The sequence below is a fragment of the Notechis scutatus genome, chromosome 1, assembly GCF_049901735.1.
Source record: "Notechis scutatus isolate UNSWTSFEM ecotype Mainland chromosome 1, rNotScu1.2, whole genome shotgun sequence".
Lineage (NCBI taxonomy): Eukaryota > Metazoa > Chordata > Lepidosauria > Squamata > Elapidae > Notechis > Notechis scutatus.
The window spans coordinates 58516129-58538105 of NC_142009.1; the positions used below are offsets into that span (position 1 = coordinate 58516129).

At 38.0% G+C, this 21977-nt stretch overlaps 1 protein-coding gene across 2 annotated transcripts in view; it reads right to left on the minus strand.

The window, feature by feature from the left end:
- Positions 1 to 21977, minus strand: part of TOGARAM2 (TOG array regulator of axonemal microtubules 2) — a 61740-nt gene that overhangs the window by 5763 nt on the left and 34000 nt on the right. For both annotated transcript variants that reach the window (XM_087965138.1, XM_087965144.1), the window contains exons 9-17: positions 19326 to 19490; positions 18685 to 18826; positions 16039 to 16144; positions 11732 to 11967; positions 10930 to 11088; positions 10727 to 10844; positions 10245 to 10348; positions 7334 to 7532; positions 5928 to 6144 (exon numbers count right to left, since the gene is read on the minus strand). In XM_087965138.1, the coding sequence (XP_087821264.1) occupies positions 5928 to 6144; positions 7334 to 7532; positions 10245 to 10348; positions 10727 to 10844; positions 10930 to 11088; positions 11732 to 11967; positions 16039 to 16144; positions 18685 to 18826; positions 19326 to 19490 (1446 nt within the window). The remainder of the gene's footprint in view (positions 1 to 5927; positions 6145 to 7333; positions 7533 to 10244; positions 10349 to 10726; positions 10845 to 10929; positions 11089 to 11731; positions 11968 to 16038; positions 16145 to 18684; positions 18827 to 19325; positions 19491 to 21977) is intronic.

Below are 21977 nucleotides of genomic sequence, written 5' to 3' on the forward strand. Positions count from 1 at the left end.
GGACCACAGTAACCAGAATCGCCAGTAACTAATTCAATTGAATTGAAGGCTTGGGGAAGTATGCTTGGAGCAATATGGCTAATGCACGAACATTGTGTCTCTGACACTGCGTCTGTGCAATCAACTTACAAACAGAAATAACAAAACAGTTAGCATCATAGCAGTGAAGTTCATGATTTGCTTTTGTTTGCAAATAATCGAATTAGGCATCAATGGATCCTGCTTGGCCAGACATTCTTTCCCAATGTATCCAAATGTAATCAACACTCCTTGCAATAATCCATTTTGCACTATTAAAAATTCAAGTTATTTTAAATAATGATATTTTAAAAGCATAGTGAAGACACACTGTTTGTTCAGTATTTTAAAAGCATGGTGAAGATACATTGTTTGTTCAGTATGCCTTTACTGTACAAACTATTTATTTTATTGAACAATGTACTAATGTACTCAAGCCAGTATCTACAACTCTTCAAGATGGAGTATTGCCTTTTTGTTAAAGTTCTTTCAGCGAATATGCAAGTGTTTGATGCAAAAGATATATGACCTCTGGTTCTTCCATGCCAATTTATAAAGAAATATGAGGTAGCTTTAGGCAGATTGCCTTAAGACTATGGAATTCCTGCTTCAGATAACAACCAATACCATTAGAAGTCATTTGGGGGGAGGGATTTGTAGGTTAACTGACATGTATAGCATTTGTATGTTAACTGACAAGCCAGAATCAGGCATTTAACAATGGTCCAGGTTTCAGCTTGTAGTGAATAGGTAGCATGCCTACTTGATTTTAAATGGAATCTATTCCAATCCGTCATAATGGAGGAAAATGGTACAGAAAATAAATACATATTAATTAAATGTGGCAAGTGTTGGTTAGTTGACTGGTTATTTTTTTTTAAAAAGAACATTTTCCTAACTTGCTCCTTCTCAGGTTATGCAGCCAAGATGAATCAAAGAGAACAAAATAGCAAGGAGCAAAAAATTCATGTTCTGATCAATGTCATCCATTGTGATAGATGGAAGAGGAATGATGTGTGTGCTGAGGAAGGCAACTCTGTCCTTTTAATGATTAATGGAAAGTATCACCATTTGCTGCAGCAAGAACAATTGCTTTGAAATGCTAATATTGAATGTGGAGGGTGGGTGTTATTTATTATTAATCATTGCCCCCTTATTAATATCTTTAAAGATTTTTGCTCACTTGTAAAACTGACTTTCAAAACTCATTCTAAAGTAAAACATGGCACATTTCTCCTTTTTTTGTCTTTCAGTAAGATGTGCTGTACATTTCAAAAATCTGAGAATCATGAAAGCCCCAATAAGCTCTTGGTAGGAGATAAATTTAGAGCTGCTTTCCCAGAAGGTCAAGAAATGGGGAGATGCAATGTTTGACAGCAATGGGTGTTTTTTTTTTAATCTTCTGCAGCCAGCCTTCACAAAGTGAGGAATCAGGTACCAGATGAAAAAAACTCAAATCCTGAAATACAGTCAAAGGAGAACACATCCTTTTGAATGAGTTTTATTCTTGTATCCATGCAAACAGGACTCTTTCTGCAAACGTAAAGCTAACTGTATATCTTGAAAGTATTGCTGATGTTGATTAGTATATTAAAGCAATTTTTCTTGCTGCTCTGACAGAAATGGGAAAGTTTCTCTATTTCCATCTGATGTTCTGATTCAAATAGCCTTTTCCTAAAATCAGTATAAAGAAGGTTTCTGTATGTTTTATATGTTACTGCACGGAATATAGTACCAAGGAAAAAAATGAATATGTAAATTAATGAAAATCAAAACCAGGAAGGAAAAGGTATCTTAGGAAACATCCATAACATGATATTACAATCAGTTAACTACATTTATGAAGCCAGTTATTTTTTAAAGAATTTTATTAAATTTCAAAAACTAAAAAAGCTAGGTATTAAGAATGTTTCAAAATAAAAATTTCTATCCAGTAACATCTTGACCCTGTGATTTCCAAGGTCATATGAGACCCATACTTACAAATGACAATCACACATTCCCTGGAAGACAAAGAAATGTATACACGTACTGTCCTCTTGTGGTGGAAGCTCTTAAAGCATCCATGGATAAGGTAAGTCCAGTCAAGGAAGGAAAATAATGTTATTCCACACTAAGAATTTACACAAAGAATTATAATTTCCAGAATGTCAATTATCCTGATCCATAGACGTATCGGTGGACATGTTTGAACTTAATTCCAGTATCAAGGTTATTTTTCTCAGGAGTAATCCACTGGGGTCCAGTATAAAGAAGCAAAGAATTTAGATAAAAGGAGAATAGACTCTGTGCATGCTCAAGTCTCTAACCAAATATAGGTAATCTGTGCACATATTGCTGAATTACAACTAATAGCTTCTCCCAGCATTGATTGTGTTTCCTATAGAAGCTGGAAGCTGTAGTTCTACAATGGCACACGTTAGCTATCCCTCAGAATTAAGGTAAAGATTCCCCTCGCACATACGTGCTATTCGTTTCTGGTCCTAGGGGGCAGTGTTTATCTCCGTTACAAAGCCGAAGAGAGCTGTCTGAAGACTCTCCATGGTCCTGTGTCCAGCATGACTAAACACCAAAAACTCATGGAACACTGTTACCTTCCCACCAAAGTGGTCCCTATTTTTCTACTTGCATTTTTACATGGTTTTGAACTTCTAGGTTGGCAGAAGCGGGTCAAGTAATGGGAACTCACTCCATTACATGGCACTAGGGATTCGAACTGCCGAACTGCTGATTTTTCTGATCGACAAGCTCAGCATCTTAGCCACTGAGCCACAGCATCCCTGTTCCCTCAGAATTACAACACAGTAAAATGAATGTCTGATTCTAAATTCAGTGCTCGTGTTCTTCAGTATAGTCAGAAATATGACATGGTTTGGATATAAGTAAATCTACTAGGACATCTGTATGTTAGTACTAACTTCAGTCATGATTCATGAAATCCTATAATATGTCTAGCTTATTCACCCAGTATAGTATTTCCATATTGATATAAATCTATGTGGTATGAAATTTACAGCAGTCCTTGGTTTTGTAGTTATTGGCAATTGCAATTTCTGCCTTTGGAGAACAATGTTTGAAAGAAGCCGTCATTTAGACATGGATTTATGCTTGTTTGTTCTTCAGAAATGAGCTCAGTAAACTATAAATTTTCTTTCAAGAAGAGTATGCATTGGAGATATTTATGGATTGGAGATAGGAGAATGAGCTGGATGAAGCTCATAAGTTAGGGCTTCTATAAAGCTAGCACAGAAGAAGCTTATTTGGGAGATTGTCCTCAAATCAAGAGGACAAAAATAACTCATGGGCTATATTCACATAACACACATAAAACCTTGTCCTGGACATTTCTAGATTTGCACAATACATGGAGCCATACACTAACCAAAAAAAAAACCCTGTCTTCACATCATACAATAAGCAATGAAAAAGCAAACCAGGATTCAAACTTACCAAACTTTTTTTTAAAAAAAGACAATTTATAAGGCTGCCAGGTCAAGATGTTACTATGGGTAGATAACTACCAATCATACATCCACATTAATAATGAAAAACAAAAGGCACTACGTACAAGGATAAAAATCCAACAAACAAAAAAACAGTCATTGCATTAAATGGGTCTAGCTAACATCCCTGTCCAATGCTTATTGGAAGATCCGTAAGTCTTCAGAAGGTCATCAAGGCCACTGAAATTCTAGGGAATACACTGTCCAATGGTTAGGTCAGTGGTCCCCAACCTTTTGAGCACAAGGGACTGGTTCCATGGTGAGAGATCTTTGCATGGATTGGAAGGAGCTTGGTTTTGCATGTTGCCTGCATCCAGTGGGTGGGACTTCACTTGCTTGTGTGACCCAGTTTCTGACATGCTGCGGCCTGGTGCTGATTCACGAAGTGGGGGTTGGAGACCCCTGGATTAGGCAATATAAGAGAGATAGTTCCCATTACAGATAATTCTCGGCTTACAGCCAGAACTGAGCCTGCAATTATGCTACTAAGTTGCGCCAGCCATTAAGCTTGGCATCATGTGACCATACCCAACTTTACCTTTTTTGTGGTGGTCATAAAGCGAATGTGGCAGTCAATAAGTGAACGCCACAGTCAGTGGGCAAATACTGTGGTTCTCAAGTGAGCCCATTGTTTGGTCTAGATATTTTTTGGTGGAAACCAGAAGTATGCATTGGTTTCCAGCAAAAAAGTCATAAATCACAATCACATGGCCATGGGATGCTGCAAACAGCCATAAATAGGGGCTAGTTGCCAAGTGCCCACAATGCAATCACATGACCAGGGGAGGGACACATGCTTCACCATTTTGGATTCAGGACACAACTACCTTTTGAGGGGTTTCCCATAAGTTAGAATGTCAGTAAGCAACCCAGTCATAAGTCGAGGACTACCTGTAGATGGCATTGTTTAATGCAGAGTATCCATAGTATGCCCCTGTTTCATCTATATCTATATTCATGCTGCCAACTGAGAAATGGAGTAGCAGAATCGAGTAGCAATTACATCAAATTGCACATAGGAACTTATTCTCTTCAGTTAAAAATAATCATAAAAAAGAGATGGCTTAGTCTTCTACTAGCACTGAATTTTACATGGTGGAGCATCAAAGTGGACTTCCACTTCTGCAATCTAAAATTATATTATTAGCTTCTTGTGATTTTGTGATTCTACTGCCTAGTTCTAAGGCATATGCAGATCTGGCCACTCAAGCAAACTTGAGATTCCAGACTAACCTACAAAGAACAGTATAGAGCAGGGGTGTCAAATTTGCGGCCTGTCGGCCAGATGCATCACACACTGGCCACGCCCACCCCCGGTTTAGCGAAGGAGAAAAAAGTTGCAATTCATCACATGATGACAATGTGTCATTGCGAGTTGTAATACATCATGTGATGACAATGTGTCATTGTGAGTATGACATCTTTGTTATAGGCATACAATAGTTCCATAGCTGTAGCACCCAGGTCACTTGAGTAGGATGTGTTTTTACTGCAGTACCAACTTTTAATGGGATATAATTTTCCACCAATCTGCAATAATTCACTACAAACGCCTTTGTTATTTCAAATCCAATACTGCATCCCTCCATCCTATATATATATATATATATATATATATATATATATATATATATATATATATATATATATATATATATATATATATATATATATATATATATATATATATATATATATATATATATATAACACATATATATACATACATACATATACAATTTCATTTTCATGTAAGAATTTAGAGGAAGTAAAAGATGGTGGTTTTACAGAACCCAAGAGGAGTTTATTTAATATCCAGCAAACTTATGTCTAATGATTAAAGTTCCAGGCTAAAAAAATAGAAGACTCTTGAGTTCTAGTCCTGCCTTTGGTTTGAAGCCAGCTGGATATCCTTGAGCCAGTTACTCTCTCTGTCTCTCAACCCCAGACAATGGCAACTTATCTCTAAAGAATCTCGCCAAAATTATGCAGGGACTACTTGTCCAAGCAGCCATCAGGAATCAGCAGTGATTCACTGATTTGAACACACACACACACCACACAAGAGAGAGGGGGGAGGGAGGGAGGGAGGGAGGGAGGGGGAGAGAGAGAGAGAATATAATCAAGCTATTCTACCACTGCTAACTAGAACTGTTGGGGGAGATTTGCTCTACATCACATTTTCTAAACTTATATGTGAAAGTAAATGCACATATGCTGAGATCTACAGTTTGGGAGTCTTTGGATGTAATTTGTAACTCAAAAGAAGTATGTCCCCAAAACTATGCATTATGTTAGCACATTCACAGCCTGCCTTCTTTAAAATTCTGTAAGTCTTTTTCTCTGGTGGGCTGAAAATTACGTTAACACAAAAATACACTTATCTTGCAAGTAGATAACCATTACCTAAGTAAGTAATCATTGTATCCAGAACTTTTACTGCCGCACTGTAAATCCCAGAATTCTTTGAGTTTAAGTTGTCCATCACTATAGTCACCACAGAGAACAGGACTGGATTAAAGCCATTTTTAAGCAATGGAATCATGGAGACAACTGATTCTAATGCATACTGGTTCACCTTCTTGTTGGAATCTTGAAGCCTCAGTGTAAAAGTGTCAAAAATCTGTTAACATTAAGAAAATAAGCAAATAAATTTTACCATAAATATTATATATAGAAATGTGGGAATTCTTCCAACAAGTTATGAGCCAGTACATGAACATTTTGTTTGAATATATTTTGCGAGAAACATATCTCTTGTATTCACCCTCATTTATCAAATGTTAATAGAGGTCATTTGCAACAAATCCAACCATCCTCCAATTCATTCACCAAAGTCCACATTTAGCATAAGATCACAGCTGTAAAAGTAGAATTGTTCATGTTTAAGGTATAATAGGTTAACTTGTTCATTAAGGATGTTATATGGCAGGGCTGTCAAACTCTTGGCTTGCGGGTCAAAAGCATCATGCGCTGGCCACACCCACGCCTAGTTTAGGGAAGGGGAAAAAAGTCCTGATATGTCACGTGATGACACCATGACGCCGTGAGTTTGACACCTTTGTTATATAGTATGAAAGAAAGCTCCCTTTTTAAGTTGTCTACCTTCAAGGTGGGAAACAAGAGGTAGAGGAAATATGCTAATGTTCCTATGGGAAACAGTTTTAAATTGAGGGACTAATACAGGCATGTCAAACTCGATTTCATTGAGGGCTGCATCAGGGTTGTGTTTGATCTTGGGGGGCTGAGTTGGGTTTGGGTGGGTATGGCCAGCTCAACATCACTTGTGTCAGGGGCACCTGTGGTGGCCTGAGAGCTCTGGCAGTAAAAATGGGCTCCTGAGCTCCGTTTTCAGCTGTGACAGCCTCCTGCATCTCCCTGCCAGTGAAAATGGAGCCCTCCCAAGCTCCATTTTCCCTGGCACAGGCACTGCGGGCTGGTCCTTTACTGTTTTCTGGGTGGCCCCGCGGGCCAGATCTAAGCACCCCATGGGCCGGATCCAATACAGGAGTTTGACACCCCTGGACTAATAATATCAGTCTCTAAATGAGATAAAAGCAGAACTGTTTCTATTCCTGATGTTTTAACAGTTAACAAGATAAAGCAAAACTGGATCTCCAACAAGGAGAGTCCATTATAAATAATTCTTCATAAAACTATTATAAATAATTCTTCATAAAAATTCTTGGAGAAACATTTTTAAAAAAAGAGTAAAATTAATTCAACTGGCTGGGTGCTAGGATGGTACTGCCCTTGCAAGTTTAATAAATATTGATGTTTTAATTAAGGATACTGGTAATCATAATGGATACCTGCACAATATTTGAGGAGACAAAGTGTGGGTTCTTCTTGCAATGGTCCATTAGTAAGGTTATTCCATCAATTCGTATCTGAAATTCCTTGGCCACAAGCAGTTTGTTCAAGTCCTTCAGCTGCTCCATTACATCTATGCTGCGAAGTGAGGAGCAACGAGCTGCAGATTGCGAGAAATTAAGAACATCTGAGGTAGACCTGTAGTTGAAAAGTGAAAAGCTTTTCATCACATTTGCCAACCATATTATATTACAGTAAACAATTTTATCAAGCCCTGAAAGGAAGCACAATTTGTGATATGCCAAAATTTATTGTGCAAGTTAAGCAAAGTTCATTTAACCTTCATGAGTCATTCCAGATGCAATATGGACAACTCTGAATCTAGTTCAGAATAGTATGGAAAATTAGGCAAAGCTGGAGGTGGGATTCTTTTAATTTATTTCCTTGAGTTTACAAGTGCATGAACACATTCCTCATTGATTCTAAATAACATATAAGAGATCAAGCTAACTAATTATATGATATTATAAAAACATGTATGCAATTAAAAACAATGCAATACAATTAGTAGCATTAAAAAAAAACATTTGAACATTCTAAGTAGGCCAATGGTGGCTTGTTAAAAGCCTCCTCTCCCAGACAACTGTTGATGTTTGATACATCTATAGTGGGATCTTCAAAAGTCCTGTGGGTGTGGGGTAGATTATAGAGAAGCAGTCAGTGCTATAGGTTTTATGATCTCAAACTGTGTAAGATTTTCTACTGCAAAGTAAGGGTTTTAATTAGTCTTGGAAATAAACTGACACAAAGAGTAGGTATTCCAATATAGGGATGATTTTTGAGAAGCTTCAACTTGCCCACCATATTCACAGCTAACTGCAGCTTCCAAAATGCCCCACCAAAATGAATTACCCTAAATCAAATTTGAGATCTTATGTAACTGATGTATATCTTTCTTCTCCAGATAGGGACACAACTGGTTTATCAACCAAAACTGATAAAACGGTGCCTTTGGCACAGATTTTGTGTGATTTTTAATGTGCACACTGGATTTAAGAGAATCTAATCTGATTTATGCCTTGCAGAGGAAAACAAGCTGCAACAGCCCAATCTTCACGACAGAGTGACCAGTCAAGAACAAGAATACATCTCCTTCAAACATATCTGGTTGTCCCCCTTGACTTAATATAAGATCAGGCACGCTATTCTTTTTGTTAGAGACCAAAATAGCATTCAAAAAAAAGAAGTATCAAGAGTTGTAGATGCTCAGCCCAAGTCTTCAGATAAACTTAATGGATATAAAAGCTACAGACAGAAGTTGTTATGACTGAATGGGTTCTACCTCCCCTCATAAGACTGCTTCTTCTTTGTCCATTATATGTCCCTTTGCTCATACTCCTTTGATGAAGTATCCTTTTAGCCTTCCAGAAGAGGCTAAAGAACTCATATGCAGTCCACAACAACAATAAGAGTATGAATTATACAAAGGAAATGGGGGTAAGAAGAGCAGGAGTCCACAGAGCAAAAGAACAATTGTAAATTTGAACAGTAGGTCTGGAGAATAGAGACTCTACTCTTGGTTGTGCAAATGATTTCAAATGATTAAAAACACAGAATCTATAATTTTTCTTCCTCGGTTATTAGCAATTTCCTTCTCTCTTTCCATAAAATATATCCTGTTTTTTTATTCCTTGCTGCTCTGTTAATGCTGCTAGTCCTGCTAATTGCTAAAAATTGTAATTTCATGCTGCAGGCAATTCCAACCAGAGGATGTCGCTCACTCAGTGCCAAGAGAGATGGCTTCCACCAGGTGTGGAGCTCTGCAGCAAAGGGCAAGCAGGCAGTGTGTATTTCCAAAACATTCTCCCCAAGCCATCAAGCTCTCTCTACAGCTTGAGTGGGAAGACAAGTAGTAAATTCAGCTGGCAATTTGCTTCTCTGAGATGGCAAACTTTGAAGAAAACTTATACGCATTCTAAAAAGAGAGAAGAAGATTAGCACCCTATATACAGTAAGTCTGGGTGCTTATCAAAAGGCAACAAAGAGACACAGCCAAATAACGCATCACTAAAGGCTTCTTGAAGGTGTTCTGCCTGGATGCAGAAACTCTGTTCTACGGCAGGGGTCTCCAAACTTGGAAGCTTTAAACTTGTAGACTTCAACTCCCAGAATTCCTTGGCCAGCCATGCTTAAGTCTTAAAGTTGCCATGCTTGAAGACCCCTGTTCTAGAGGGCAGACAAAAGTTTTCACAAGTAAAAGTCTGCTCTCCTAAATTAAGAGTTTTTAGCAGTGGCATAAACTATGTGTCAACGTCAAAATGGATCGGGCCTGTCACAGCCATTTTCTCCGTTTCTCAGCTTGACACACTTTGTGGGGAGGAGGGAGTTCTGGAATGTTAGACCAGACCAGACATCAACAACTTACTACGTATGAGAACCAAGGTCATCATAACCAAAATATTTGAGATGCCAAAACATCTAATTGGACAACGTGATCTGTGACAAAGAAGGAGGGAGCTACCTAATCTAATACTGAAAGCGCCGGAAATAGCCAGAGCTGGGGGTTTTTTCAACTGGGCTGAAATAATGTACCTAATAAAGCAGTTCTTTGAGAAAACTAAAAGCCTCAGGGTTGCGGAATTGGTTGGGTTCATTACTCAGGACCTTTACTTTATGAGGAAAACATCAAGCATCTCAAGCAAATGAATTATGCTTAAGGAAGCAAGGAAAGACTCCAGAAAGGGAACAAGCTTTTCCCTTGACTTTAGCCTCTCAACATGCATGTAGAATATAATGGGCACCTGAACGTGTTTTTTTTTTTTTTTAAATACAGTATGTCTTCCAGTGACATGCTCTATGTCTTTCCAAAATACAGCTAATCACTGAAGCAAATGATGCTCCCCACCATACCCTTCGCTCGAAGACAGGCTGTCCAGTGAGATTGTCAAACTGCCATTCTTTGATCTTCGGTAACTTTTGGCAGAAGGAGCTTGGGAGGCTGAATCTTCTGTTCCCTATACAGATAAAGTCACATTGTCATTTTAACATTCTGGCCAATTACACATGCCTCGTCTTTTCGTGCCAACTGATTTATACTTCATGTTAAATCATTTGGTTGATTTGGGCCAAGAATGTTATACAAAACCAGCCATTGTGGTTTAGAAACCATGGTGAATGTATTGAGCCTGTGTGAACTCTGCCAATTTAATAAAGCAGAGTTAAGAAAATAATGGTTTTACTGCTGCAAGTGAATGCAGCTGGTATATTAGTGCTTTATATCATTTCTGAAAAATACTCAATTGTGCAGTTAATGCCCATGTACAATATCAGATCTTCTGAGTCTCCTGTTAACTTATGCAGTTCCAAGGTTGTCCGTGGGCTTCCATACTTACTTTTTGTTTAATTGCAGCCATGACATCCCGCAGGTCATGTGATGGCACATTTTGTTTCAAATACCCATCAAATTTTGAATGACACATAAGCATGTTCAGCATCTTCCGGCCATAACATCTAATGGAGGAAAAGAAAATCTTTTTAAGATCACTGAAGAACAAAATGCCATCTTCATTGGGGAAACGGCATTTCCTGCTGTTACCTTGTTTCTTGATGACAGTCCTGAGCCATCTTCACTAATGTCTGCACTAACAACTCTGTACTGTCCCGGTTGCCCGAGAGCAGTTTCTCAGCCCCAATTTGTTCCATGATTGTCAATAAGTGTCCAGCAGCACATTTTCGAATGAGAGGGTTTCGGTGGCTGCAACAAAATGATCATCATTGTCAGACACAGGGTACGTTCTTGTCTCCATGCCAAAGTAGAAACCTGCCAAGGTATAGGCTGATAGCAACAATTCTTCTAGCTCACCTTCATTTATCCTACAATGTATGCTTTTCTTAGAGTATGAATGGTAAAACATTCTCCTGTGCAAAGGAAATGAGTTGCCATCTATCGTGATGGGCAACCACAATTTCCAGCTTAATTTACAGGGTTGCTTAGTGTTCTTTCTGTTTTTCTCTGCCACTCTATTTCATGGACAAACAGTTTAAGGAATAAGCATAAGCAGAAAGAGCTGCAATGCTAAGCCAAATTTCTGGTTTCCACTTGTAGACTCATACAGAAGAATTCAGCCATCCTCTGGCAGGGATAAGGCAAATTTTGCACCCTAGGTGCTGCTAAACTCACTCAATGCCCCTCTCCATTGTGTTAATTGGTAAGGAATGCTAGGTGCTGAAGTCAGCTACACCTGAACGGTTACACCTTTTTTCATATTACTCTAATAATTCAGAGATATGGAATTCTCTCCTCCAACACTTTTCTTTTTTGTAAATGCTAGCACTTACTGCTCGTGCCCATAGACCAGCAAGGATTGAGATTGCAGATGAAAAGGCAATGTACATACGTCACTCCATTGGCCATGAGGGCTGTCATTGCTCGCGAAGGAGTCACACTCTGTGCCATGATCCCCAAGGACTGGTCAGCTGCTTTCTGGATGAATTCACTAGTATCACCTGCCTTCTGAAGCAGGACTCGAGATATCTCCTCAACCTCTTGATCCATGTGCTTCGTCATAGCTTTGAACAATTCGGCAAGGGTCCCAATAGCAAATCTACATACTTTAGATCGTAAGTTGCTAACCTGATAAAGAAAGTCATATGATCTTATATACTTTTGCAAATTGTAAAGAACAACAGCCAGAGAATCAATACAGGGTCATTTTCTTATCCAAATAAAGATTCCCAAATTTAGCAATATGCAAAATCCCTGGATTAGATGTCTAAAACTAGTATCTCTTATTTTATCTACTTATATTTTTATCTCACCATTATTACTTTATAAGTAACTCAAGGCAGCATAAATACATAGTACTTTTTCCCCATATTTCCCCCATAACAACAACTTTGTGAGGTGAATTGGGCCGAGAAAGAGTGACTAACCTAAGATCACTTAGCTGGGTTTCATGCATAAGACAGGACTAGAACTCACAAATTCCCAGTTTCTAGGCTAGCATCATACCCACTACACCAAACTGGCTCTTATTTTTCTCCTACTTCTGCATGTTACTTTAACATACAGAAATTTATTGTACAAATTTTTACAATATATTTTCCAAGTTCCATGAGAACTTGTACCAAGAGATTATATGTACTTGCCCAAAAAGCTATTATAAGCTCCTAGGTCTACACTACAGTATTTCTTTATAGAAAAAAATAGAAAACCTTTATTGCTATTTTCCATGTGACAGCCAAATTTTGCCTTGTTTTTATCTTGACTAACACTTTTTAAACTCCAGGATAGGGTCTTGGTTTATTATAATTTTAGAAAAAAATGAGAGACCAAAATTATGCCAATGGTTTCCTAATATTTGCCAAGAGAGGAAGCATAATGGCCTTTGAAAACTCTGCTGATAGCAGCCTATCAGCTGTTCAAACAATGAACAAGTGTGGAGTTGGCTTGTGAATTTGCTTAGCTCTTGCTTTTTATTAGAAGGCTTTAAATGAGAGCAATAAAACCTCTCTGTTAAGTGGTCAAATACAGTAAACAGAAAGTCGGCTGTAAGCAGCTCCATGAAATTAACTCCCAGGAATGCAAGAACTAGCTAGCTCCCAACATCCAGTAGGGGTTTTATAAGAAGGCCAAACTGTATTTAGGTCTGGGAAAATGGAAAATGCAAGTATTGGATTGGTCATGCAATTTTGGTTATATTTCCCCTTTCCTAAGAATCAGTGAAATTCCATTGGTAGACGTTTGTAGCTAAGACACAGTAGTCTGTCCTTCAGAAAACCTGGAACTCTATGACTCTATACAAAAAATCATTCATTCATTCATTCATTCATTTAGTTAAGAGACTGCCAAATTCTAAATTACTCTGGGTAGCAACAACAAAGAAACAACCACCATCCTATAGTAAGATCTAAGAGGAAACTCAAGTTTTTAATGACTTTCTGAATACCATTAGGGTGGGAGCCATATGGATCTTTGGGGAAATGCTATTCAAAAAGCAGCTGCTGAGACAGAAAAGGCACCTTCCTAGATCCTGAGAGATGGCATTGTTTAATCAAATTAATTAGCGTCTTAATACTAAGCCATAATAAATGAGTTCATATATCACTCTAAGCAAGAGGTTCGAGCAGGGTGACAAGAGAGGGGGCAAATAATATCACTTGCATCACAACATTGGTATGCAAACTATATTATTTAAATATATCTGGCGATATCTGGATGTAAACATGAAACACCAGGCTTTACATCATGATGGCCCAAGACATATCATTGTAATATCACTGTAGCATGCTATGATTCCAAGCAAAAAACAACAACAACAACAACAACAAATAAATTCTACTATCCTTCAGCATTGTGCACAAGCCAAGTTTATGAAGGAATGGTTTGATGGTAACCATGGATAACTTTCAGTAGCAAGGCATTTGACAAGACAACTTGAGAATTTTCCACTACTTTTGATCAAACTTTAGTTTTCATATGCAATGGGTTAGTTACCAGAGCACATGCAGAATGTAACTATACAACATGACATAAATATACAGTATATGTAAGAATAGATTTATTTAATGCTCCTCATTGAATCTCAAATACACATAAGCAGAAGACTTCCCCTTCTCCAAAGTATTGTTTTATGTCCTTCATAATAACATGAATGATCCAGACTTTCAGATTTTTACATTGTATTTATTATTTATTTTGATACTTAAAGTCAGTGTTGCCTGCTGGCAACTGCTTAGACAAGTCCCTGCAATTATCTTGGCAACATTTTCAGAAGGGGTTTGCCTTTGCATTCTTCCTAAGGCTGACAGACAGCCTCAAGTTTTTAAGGCTCATGATCCTTCAGCTGGCTTCATACTAAAACAGGACTATAACTCACAGTTTAACCACTTAACCACTGGCCCAAACTGACTCTTAGATATTCCTAAGTACTAAAACTAAAATGTTCAATTTCATTCTCTCTTTTCTGACATAACTTGCCAACTTTATTTTACATATAGAATGTAATTGTTATACAAAACTGTCACAGTGTCTATGTCATATATCTTACACAGAAGAATCCATAACTCAGTGGAGAACATATGCTTTCTATGCAGAAAAATATATGTCATTTCTAAACCTGTTTCCATTAGATTTGATGAAAGATATATGCTTCCACAGTAAGACATGTTTCTTAAGCTTATACTTTGCTGTCTAAGATCTGGGAAATTTATCATGAGTAGGCTACCTGAACAAACATATTTCACTCTGCAGAATACAATGATAGTACTTTTCCAGCTACTGTTTAAAACACAACTGAATACTGTATACAGCATATATTCACAGCTGCAAGAACAGATTTTACATCTTAAAATCCTAAATGTGACAAGAGAGACCTTTCTCAAGACAGACCTCTCTCATTTTGTTCATAGGCACCTCCCCTGAATCAACCAGACAGTAAAACAACACAATTGGATATACTCTGGCTATCTGAAGGACTCCCTTGACCATAGGAATATAAGCTGATGAGACGAGAGGAGCACTAGCAAGTGGGCTGAGGGGAAAAATGCAGAGATAATTTTTAGATTCTACACCAGCAGTAACTTGAGTTTGGAAGTAAAGAACCTATACAGCATGTGCCTGATGTAATCTCTATATACAGTATCTATATTAGGGTGCACATTATTGAATCCTTCCCTAAGCTAATAATAGTGAGTGCAGAAGAGTCCAGAATGTTTCCCACACATTGGGAAGGAAGAAACAAAATCACTTTGCAAAGCCAAATGCAATCCAGACACAAAAAGTTACTCTAAAGTAGCCTTGCTTTAACTAGAGCCCTTCAAATATCTTGGGATTCAACTTTCAGCATCCTGCCTGATTAGAAATATTAGGAGAGTAGCAGGATGGGAAGCTGTTCTAAAAATGCACATAGCAGATGAACAGCTCTGTTCATTTCTACTCTGCACTTCCAACCTACTGAACCATGTCCAGACAGCCAGACAGCCATTTTAGTTGTGCTGAAAACAATTGGATTTTGGGAAGTTTACAAGAATTTTACAAATAAAATAAAATAATAAAACATCCCAATTTTTTTTAAAGTACATTAAAATCAAAACTGTCATGATCTTCAATAAACATATTATTCTCAAGTGTTACTTCAGGTCCCATAAGCCTTTTGTAGTTTTTATAAACCATGTAGTTTTTAGCAGCTTCCAAAAAGTTAACCATGTGTGGGAAGTTTTTCATTGTAAAGCACAGGCACGGGCACTGAAAACTATACCTCTTGAGTTCCACCCCCTGTCACTTTGCAATGGTAGAGGCGGAGCCCTGGTATCTTCCGCTGGAAACCATGGACTTTCACACTTCATTCTGCTCCATCCTCTCCATCTTTTGCTCTCCTATCCTTCTCCTCATCAGCATAAATTATACATTATCTTAAAGTATGTTTTTTAAAAGCAGTTTTATACAAATACACATAGGAGCACATTTGACTACTTTGTATACCTTGTTTTCCTCTAATTTTATTCCCACCCTGAAGGTAATAAAAAGTGCATTAACTTTTTTCTAGTATAAATAAACATAAATAGCACATTGGGCAGACACACAGCTGCACAAAAGTATAAAAGCTGCTTGGAGACATACTGACTAAATAGAAACAGATTGGAAAGCATCAGGTAATCCACCAGAGAAGATTGATTGGACATATGTTAAATATTCATTCCCAACCTCCTTTGTAGCTGCCAAGGAAACATCATGAAGTCTACTCTGCAGAACTTCTGAATGGCAGGTAGCCAAGCATATGATGTTGAAGAGTCCTTTCTCCTTCAGGTGCCTGAGAGGCAGTTATCAGAAAGATGGAAAATGAGAAAAAGACAAGAGAAATCATTAGTCTCACCTGGCATTTTGCAGAAACCTCATTTCTCATACTTGGTAAGACTGCGTGTGAAAATGATATATGTCACAAAAGTAACTCAATAGAACTATAGAAAAGTAAAGACTCAGAAATTCTCATACACAGTGTATTTTAGAACTACTTCCACTCACAATAGAATTCCCTAGGCCCCCAGGCTCAAAATTCTGGGCCTGGACAATCTGGAACTGGTCCGCCTGCGGTCCAATCTAAGCCTAGTTCACAAAATTGTCTGCTATAACATCTTGCCTGTCAATGACTTCCTCAGCCTCAATCACAACAATACACAGGCAAACAACTGATACAAACTCAAGGTAAACCACTCCAAACTCGATTGCAGAAAACACGACTTCAGCAACAGTGTGGTCAATGCCTGGAACACCCTACCTGAGTCCACTGTTACAGCTTCAACCCCTCACAGCTTCAACTTCAAAGTGTCTACCATGGACCTCACCCCATTCCTAAAAGGTCCTTAAAGGGGGTATGCATAAGTGCACCAGCGTGCCTACCTTCCTGTCTTACTGTTCCCATTTACTCCCTTGTTCTTGTTTATGTTCATACTTATACTTGTTATCTTGTACACATTTGACAAACAAATAAATAAAAATAAAATAAATAGAAATAAAAACATTTTATCACCCATGGATATAGTGTATATACCATACAGAATCCCCTGAGAATTAAGCTGGACAAGAGAAGGTGATTTATCTACTAGTTCTGCATAACAGGCTCTATCCTTGGAAATGGCTGAGACCGAAAAAGAAAGCTTTTATTCTTTGCACCACTTTATTCTTATTATACTACGCTCCCCAGCACCATCTTACTACATTAACAACTTTGCCTGTTGGTGACAAAAAAAAATGAAGATAGGTAATAAATTCCAAAATAAATGATTGTATTCCTTTAACTTCCTTGTCATCCAACATGTTTCTATAATTTTCTGCTTCTCATGTATTTAAAGATGTTTCACTCTTGGACTTACTAGCAGTATGCTCCACCAAAATGCTGTTTTTACACCATTTCTGTGTGGTCCTCTTCGTGCTCTTCATTTGGACAATGCTTCAGTTTTCTGAAGGAATTTTTATTCTCCCAGATAGCTTGATGTCTATGGAGATTATCAGTCATCCAGGTCATGGATGTCCCAAAGGTGCTTTTTCAAAAGGCAACTGGACTTTGTTTTTTCTTTGAAGACATTTTGCATCTCATCCAAGAAGCTTCTTCAGCTCTCACTGGATGGGGAATGGAAGGATTTATATGCCTTGCAGACAGCTGGGCACTTGCCTTCTTTCAGCGAGTTGTTGAGGCCACCTGGAGGTTTATCAGTGTTGTCAAGGTCACCTGAGTAGTGCAAATGGATGTGAAGCCATAGATGATGCCATATATCCTTCCCCTCTGTTGAGAGAGGGCTGTTCAATTTTGACATAGATGGCCTTTTTGACCCCTCTTTCAAACCAGCGGTTCTCTCTGTGGACTGTGCTGTCTTCAAAATAGTGGCCTTTGTCTTTTAAATGTAGATGGACTGCTGAATCTAGTCCTGATGGGTCCCAGATAGCTTGTCTGATGTTATTCATTACCTACACTTACTGTTGGACCTGGCTTTCCAAACTTAGCTGCATGTTCATGTTACATGACACACTGTGGGTATCCTCAGGAGAAGCATGGTGGAGGAGGAGAGAAGTACAGCTGTGTACTTTAAGCCCAGCTCCTTTTAAATATGCATTGCAGATGCAACATTTGGCAAAAACAGGGCGGGGCCCTGCCATGCAATGGTGGCACCAACTTAACTTTTTTGATACCTTCTATAGATGTCTCCGCCTTAGCTTCTTCTTCCCCTAAGCTGGTCAGACCCACCAGCTATTCTATGAGGGAGCACTAAAAATTACAATTACATAGAACCCATCCCTCTTCCTTATTTTTTTTCTCTCTCTTCTTACATTGGCTTTTTGTGATAAGGAAAAAAAAAGCTAGGCATGCAACATCAACTGGACATAGTGCATGGCAAAGTCAAATCTCAGAAGAGCCACAGAGTTATGGGGAGCCACTGTAAGGTACCACCATGGAAAGGAAATCACAAGAGGTGGAAGAAGGCATGAATTCTTACAGGGGGAAAAAGCAGTAAATCTGGCTATGCTGCCTTTCTTCCTGAACGTAGGGGTAAGATTGCAGGCTCCATAGCATTCTCATCACACAGACATTATAATGATGTGGTTTAGAGGAACCCACATATCTGAGAACCTTTTCTCAATGTTTTTTTTTCATTTCCCCCCATTTTGAAGACATTTCCTTTTTCGAAATTATAATGATTGTATTACACTTCCTACCCAACTTGCCTTTAATGCATAAATTACAAATGTAAACATTTTTGGTGGCCATCTGCAGTTCTTTCTGCCCAATGTACATCCTAGGTCTTGACATCACAGACTTTCACACAGCTAAGAAAGTAGTGTTCTTCTTTTCCTTACCAATCATTGCTACTGAGCCACTTGAGAGCATCGATTAATTCATGTTCTGGATGAGACAAAGGTCTTATCTCAAAGGCATCCCTATTTACAAGATCCTCTTCCCATTCTGGAGAGTGTTGGAGATTTGCTGGCAGGGAATTAGCTGTAAACATAACATTACACTCAAATGTCATTACAATATAGTACATTCAAATGTTATTATCAATATATATACATATCTAAGTCACATCCTACTGAAAACATGATGGTTGTGCTGTGTTCTGGAAGAAGAAGACTCAGAAGTAGAGACAGAAAATGCACATCTTTTCCTTCCAGGCCCTTCTTCCCTAATTGTTTAAGAGGTGTGAAAGAAAACACTTAAGATTCAAATAATAGAGTTGCCCTTGTCTGGCAACAAAGCAGCCATCATATCTCAACAACTCAGGCTACAGGTACATCCTCACAATGGCTCTTCTCACCCAGTGAGAGACAGCACTGATGTCATGAAAGCATCTAACATAATGCATAGTGCAGGCACCTTCTTTATAACTTTTTCCTACAAAACAAATGTAGGAAGTCCATGAAATCCTTTTCCATTCATATTATAGCAAAAGCAAAAAGGGTACGTTTTAAAAGCTGGCAAAAAATTTTTAATGTCACACCTGACGCATGTCTCAGGAAGTTGCTCTCTTGGCTGATAACAGGAATGCTGGGCAATGAGGGCCTGTTCACTCGTTTCCTTAAAGCCATCCCAACAGAAGCTCTGCAAGGGTTGCTCAGGTTGAGGGTAACAGGGGTGGCTCCATTGTGATTAAGCCAACTGGATCCTGCAGAAAGTAATTTAAGGGTGTCAGTGAAGGATGGAGCTAGAAACATCTGCCAGAACACACCATGAAAGGAGAAAACAATTCATTCAATGCACTGTTGGACCAATGGATGTTCACATTAATAATTGATCGAGACTATTTTACTTATCCTCATTAGTATTCCAGTTTTATTATTTTTTTTATTTTAAAAATATCCAAAAAGAATTAAACTGCTTATATGACCTTATCACCTTTTGACACACCGGCCACACATTATCTTTACTGTATGTATTTGTTAATGTAAACTGATCAAGAAAGTGGAGGGTTTTATTTTATACATATCACCTTGATTTCATTTTTGGGATGAGGAATTTGCTTCAATGTCAGCATTTAAAATACAATTTCCCATGTAAGCTCTTTTTAAAAAATTCTAATCACCATTCTCTGCCTGTAACTCTGAATCGTGTGCCTTTTTTCATTTCCTTTTTGGTGAGTTGATCAAAGATTTAGTTTGATAACATTTATGTTCTATGCTTTAAAACAGGGATTTCTAAACCTTTTGCCATCATACCTCCCTTTGGTGTAATCTTAATGCACATGCTTCTCCTAAAAATACAAATACCAAAATAAACACAAATCAAAACAAGAAGGAAACTTTGAGAAAGATGGATTTATTGTAACAGTACAACAAAAATGTTCTTCACATATTCCATATTCCAGGTCTTTGTCTGCACTTCCCCAAGGGAGGTACCCCTTAGATTTGAAAAACCCTGCTTCGGAGCATCTTATTTCACTTTCTTTTCTTTCATTTCCATTTTAGAGGTAAATCTTTTTTGTGACCTTGTTTGTGGTTCTCATTGGTTATCTTTTTAATGCAAGCCAAGTCCCATTTAGAAGTGGAAGGGGAGAAAATTATTGGGGAGGGAAATCAGTAATGGAACTAAGTAGATCTAGATCAAGGCTGTCTAACCTTGGCAAGACTTATAGGCTTAAACTCCCAGAATTCCCCAGCCATGCACGGGGGTAGGGGAATTCTGGAAGTTGAAATCCACAAGTCTTAAAGTTGCCAGGGTTGGACACCCGGATCTAGACAATCAAGTAAGGCACCTTCCAGCCATCTTTTGCTTTCTTTCCCCAGTCCAAGGGGTAAGTCTAGTTTGCCTTGCTTTATGTCATTTTTATTTATTTTATTTATTTATTTTATTTGTCAAGCATGTATTAGATAACAGATATAATTAGTACATGATTCTGATTACATGAAATGGGTACGAATAAAAGGGGACATTAGGACAGCGACAGTAGGCACGCTGGTGCGCTTATACACACCTCTTACAGACCTCTTAGGAATGGGGTGAGGTCAATAGTAGACAGTCTAAGGTTAAAGTTTTGGGGGTTTGGGGAAGAAACTACAGAGTCATTGTAGCAAATGGGTCTAATCCTTTCTACCTATCCCATTCTGAAAGAACTTCAACATTCACACGTGAAACAGCTCAACAGTTTTAAATTATGCATACATATATTATTCTGGCATTCTTTTGCATGTGAATCAAAAGGTGAAATGTTTCAGATTTTGAAGAAAGGAAATACAAAAGCTGCTACCTAATTAATCAGGGATGCTATTTTAATTAAGTGCAAGCTTTTTTAAAAGTTGAATTAATCAGTGTATCAACTAAAGATTATAGCATTTTGAGCTCAATAAGATAATCTTCATTCCACATGTACTGGTTGGTCCTAGAGGTACACTTTAAAAAAATATCATAATGGGCACTTGTCCTCCAGAAGACCACCTTTTCTCCCAAATTCTGAAAGGATAGCCTCTCAGGAAAAAAAAGCAAAAAAAATAAATAACCAGGCATAAATGTCTGGTTTTTTTCAGAATGCTGCAGCAGAGAGCATTGCCAAAATTTCTTACAAATGCCCCCAAACTTACAGCGCATACTTCATAGAAGCAATATTGATGCTCCTTCTGAAAGCTTTAGGAGCATGCATATTCTTAAAACAAATAAACACTTTATACAAAATATGTTCCCTCTGTCATAATTTCTTTAAAATTAAATATTGTTGTGCACCTTGTGGTCTTAAAAGCACCCACAGTCTCAAAAGCTGTTCAAATGGCCCTTGGAGAACCTTTTAAAGTTGCCAGGAAAGTGAAAATTGTAATGCGCTTGAAGAGGAAAACCACTAAATCCATTGAATATGATCATGTTATTATATTTAACCGATTTAATGTACTTTTAATTTGGGTAAAATTAAAATTAGCTTTTATCCTGGACCCTAATAATTTTTCATGTGCAAGTCCCGTTATGTTACACAAAAGCCAAAGGTAGCCTTCAATCTGAAAGTGTCGTGTACTCTGGGTTTCTGGGAAAACAGCAAAAGCAACTGTGTGTTTCCAGCAATATAATTTTCCCAGAAAAATTATATTGCTGGACAGACAGTTGCTGTTGCTGTTTTAAAATACATGGTTTGAACAAAACATAATGTCAGATCCAACATTGTCCCTGATAG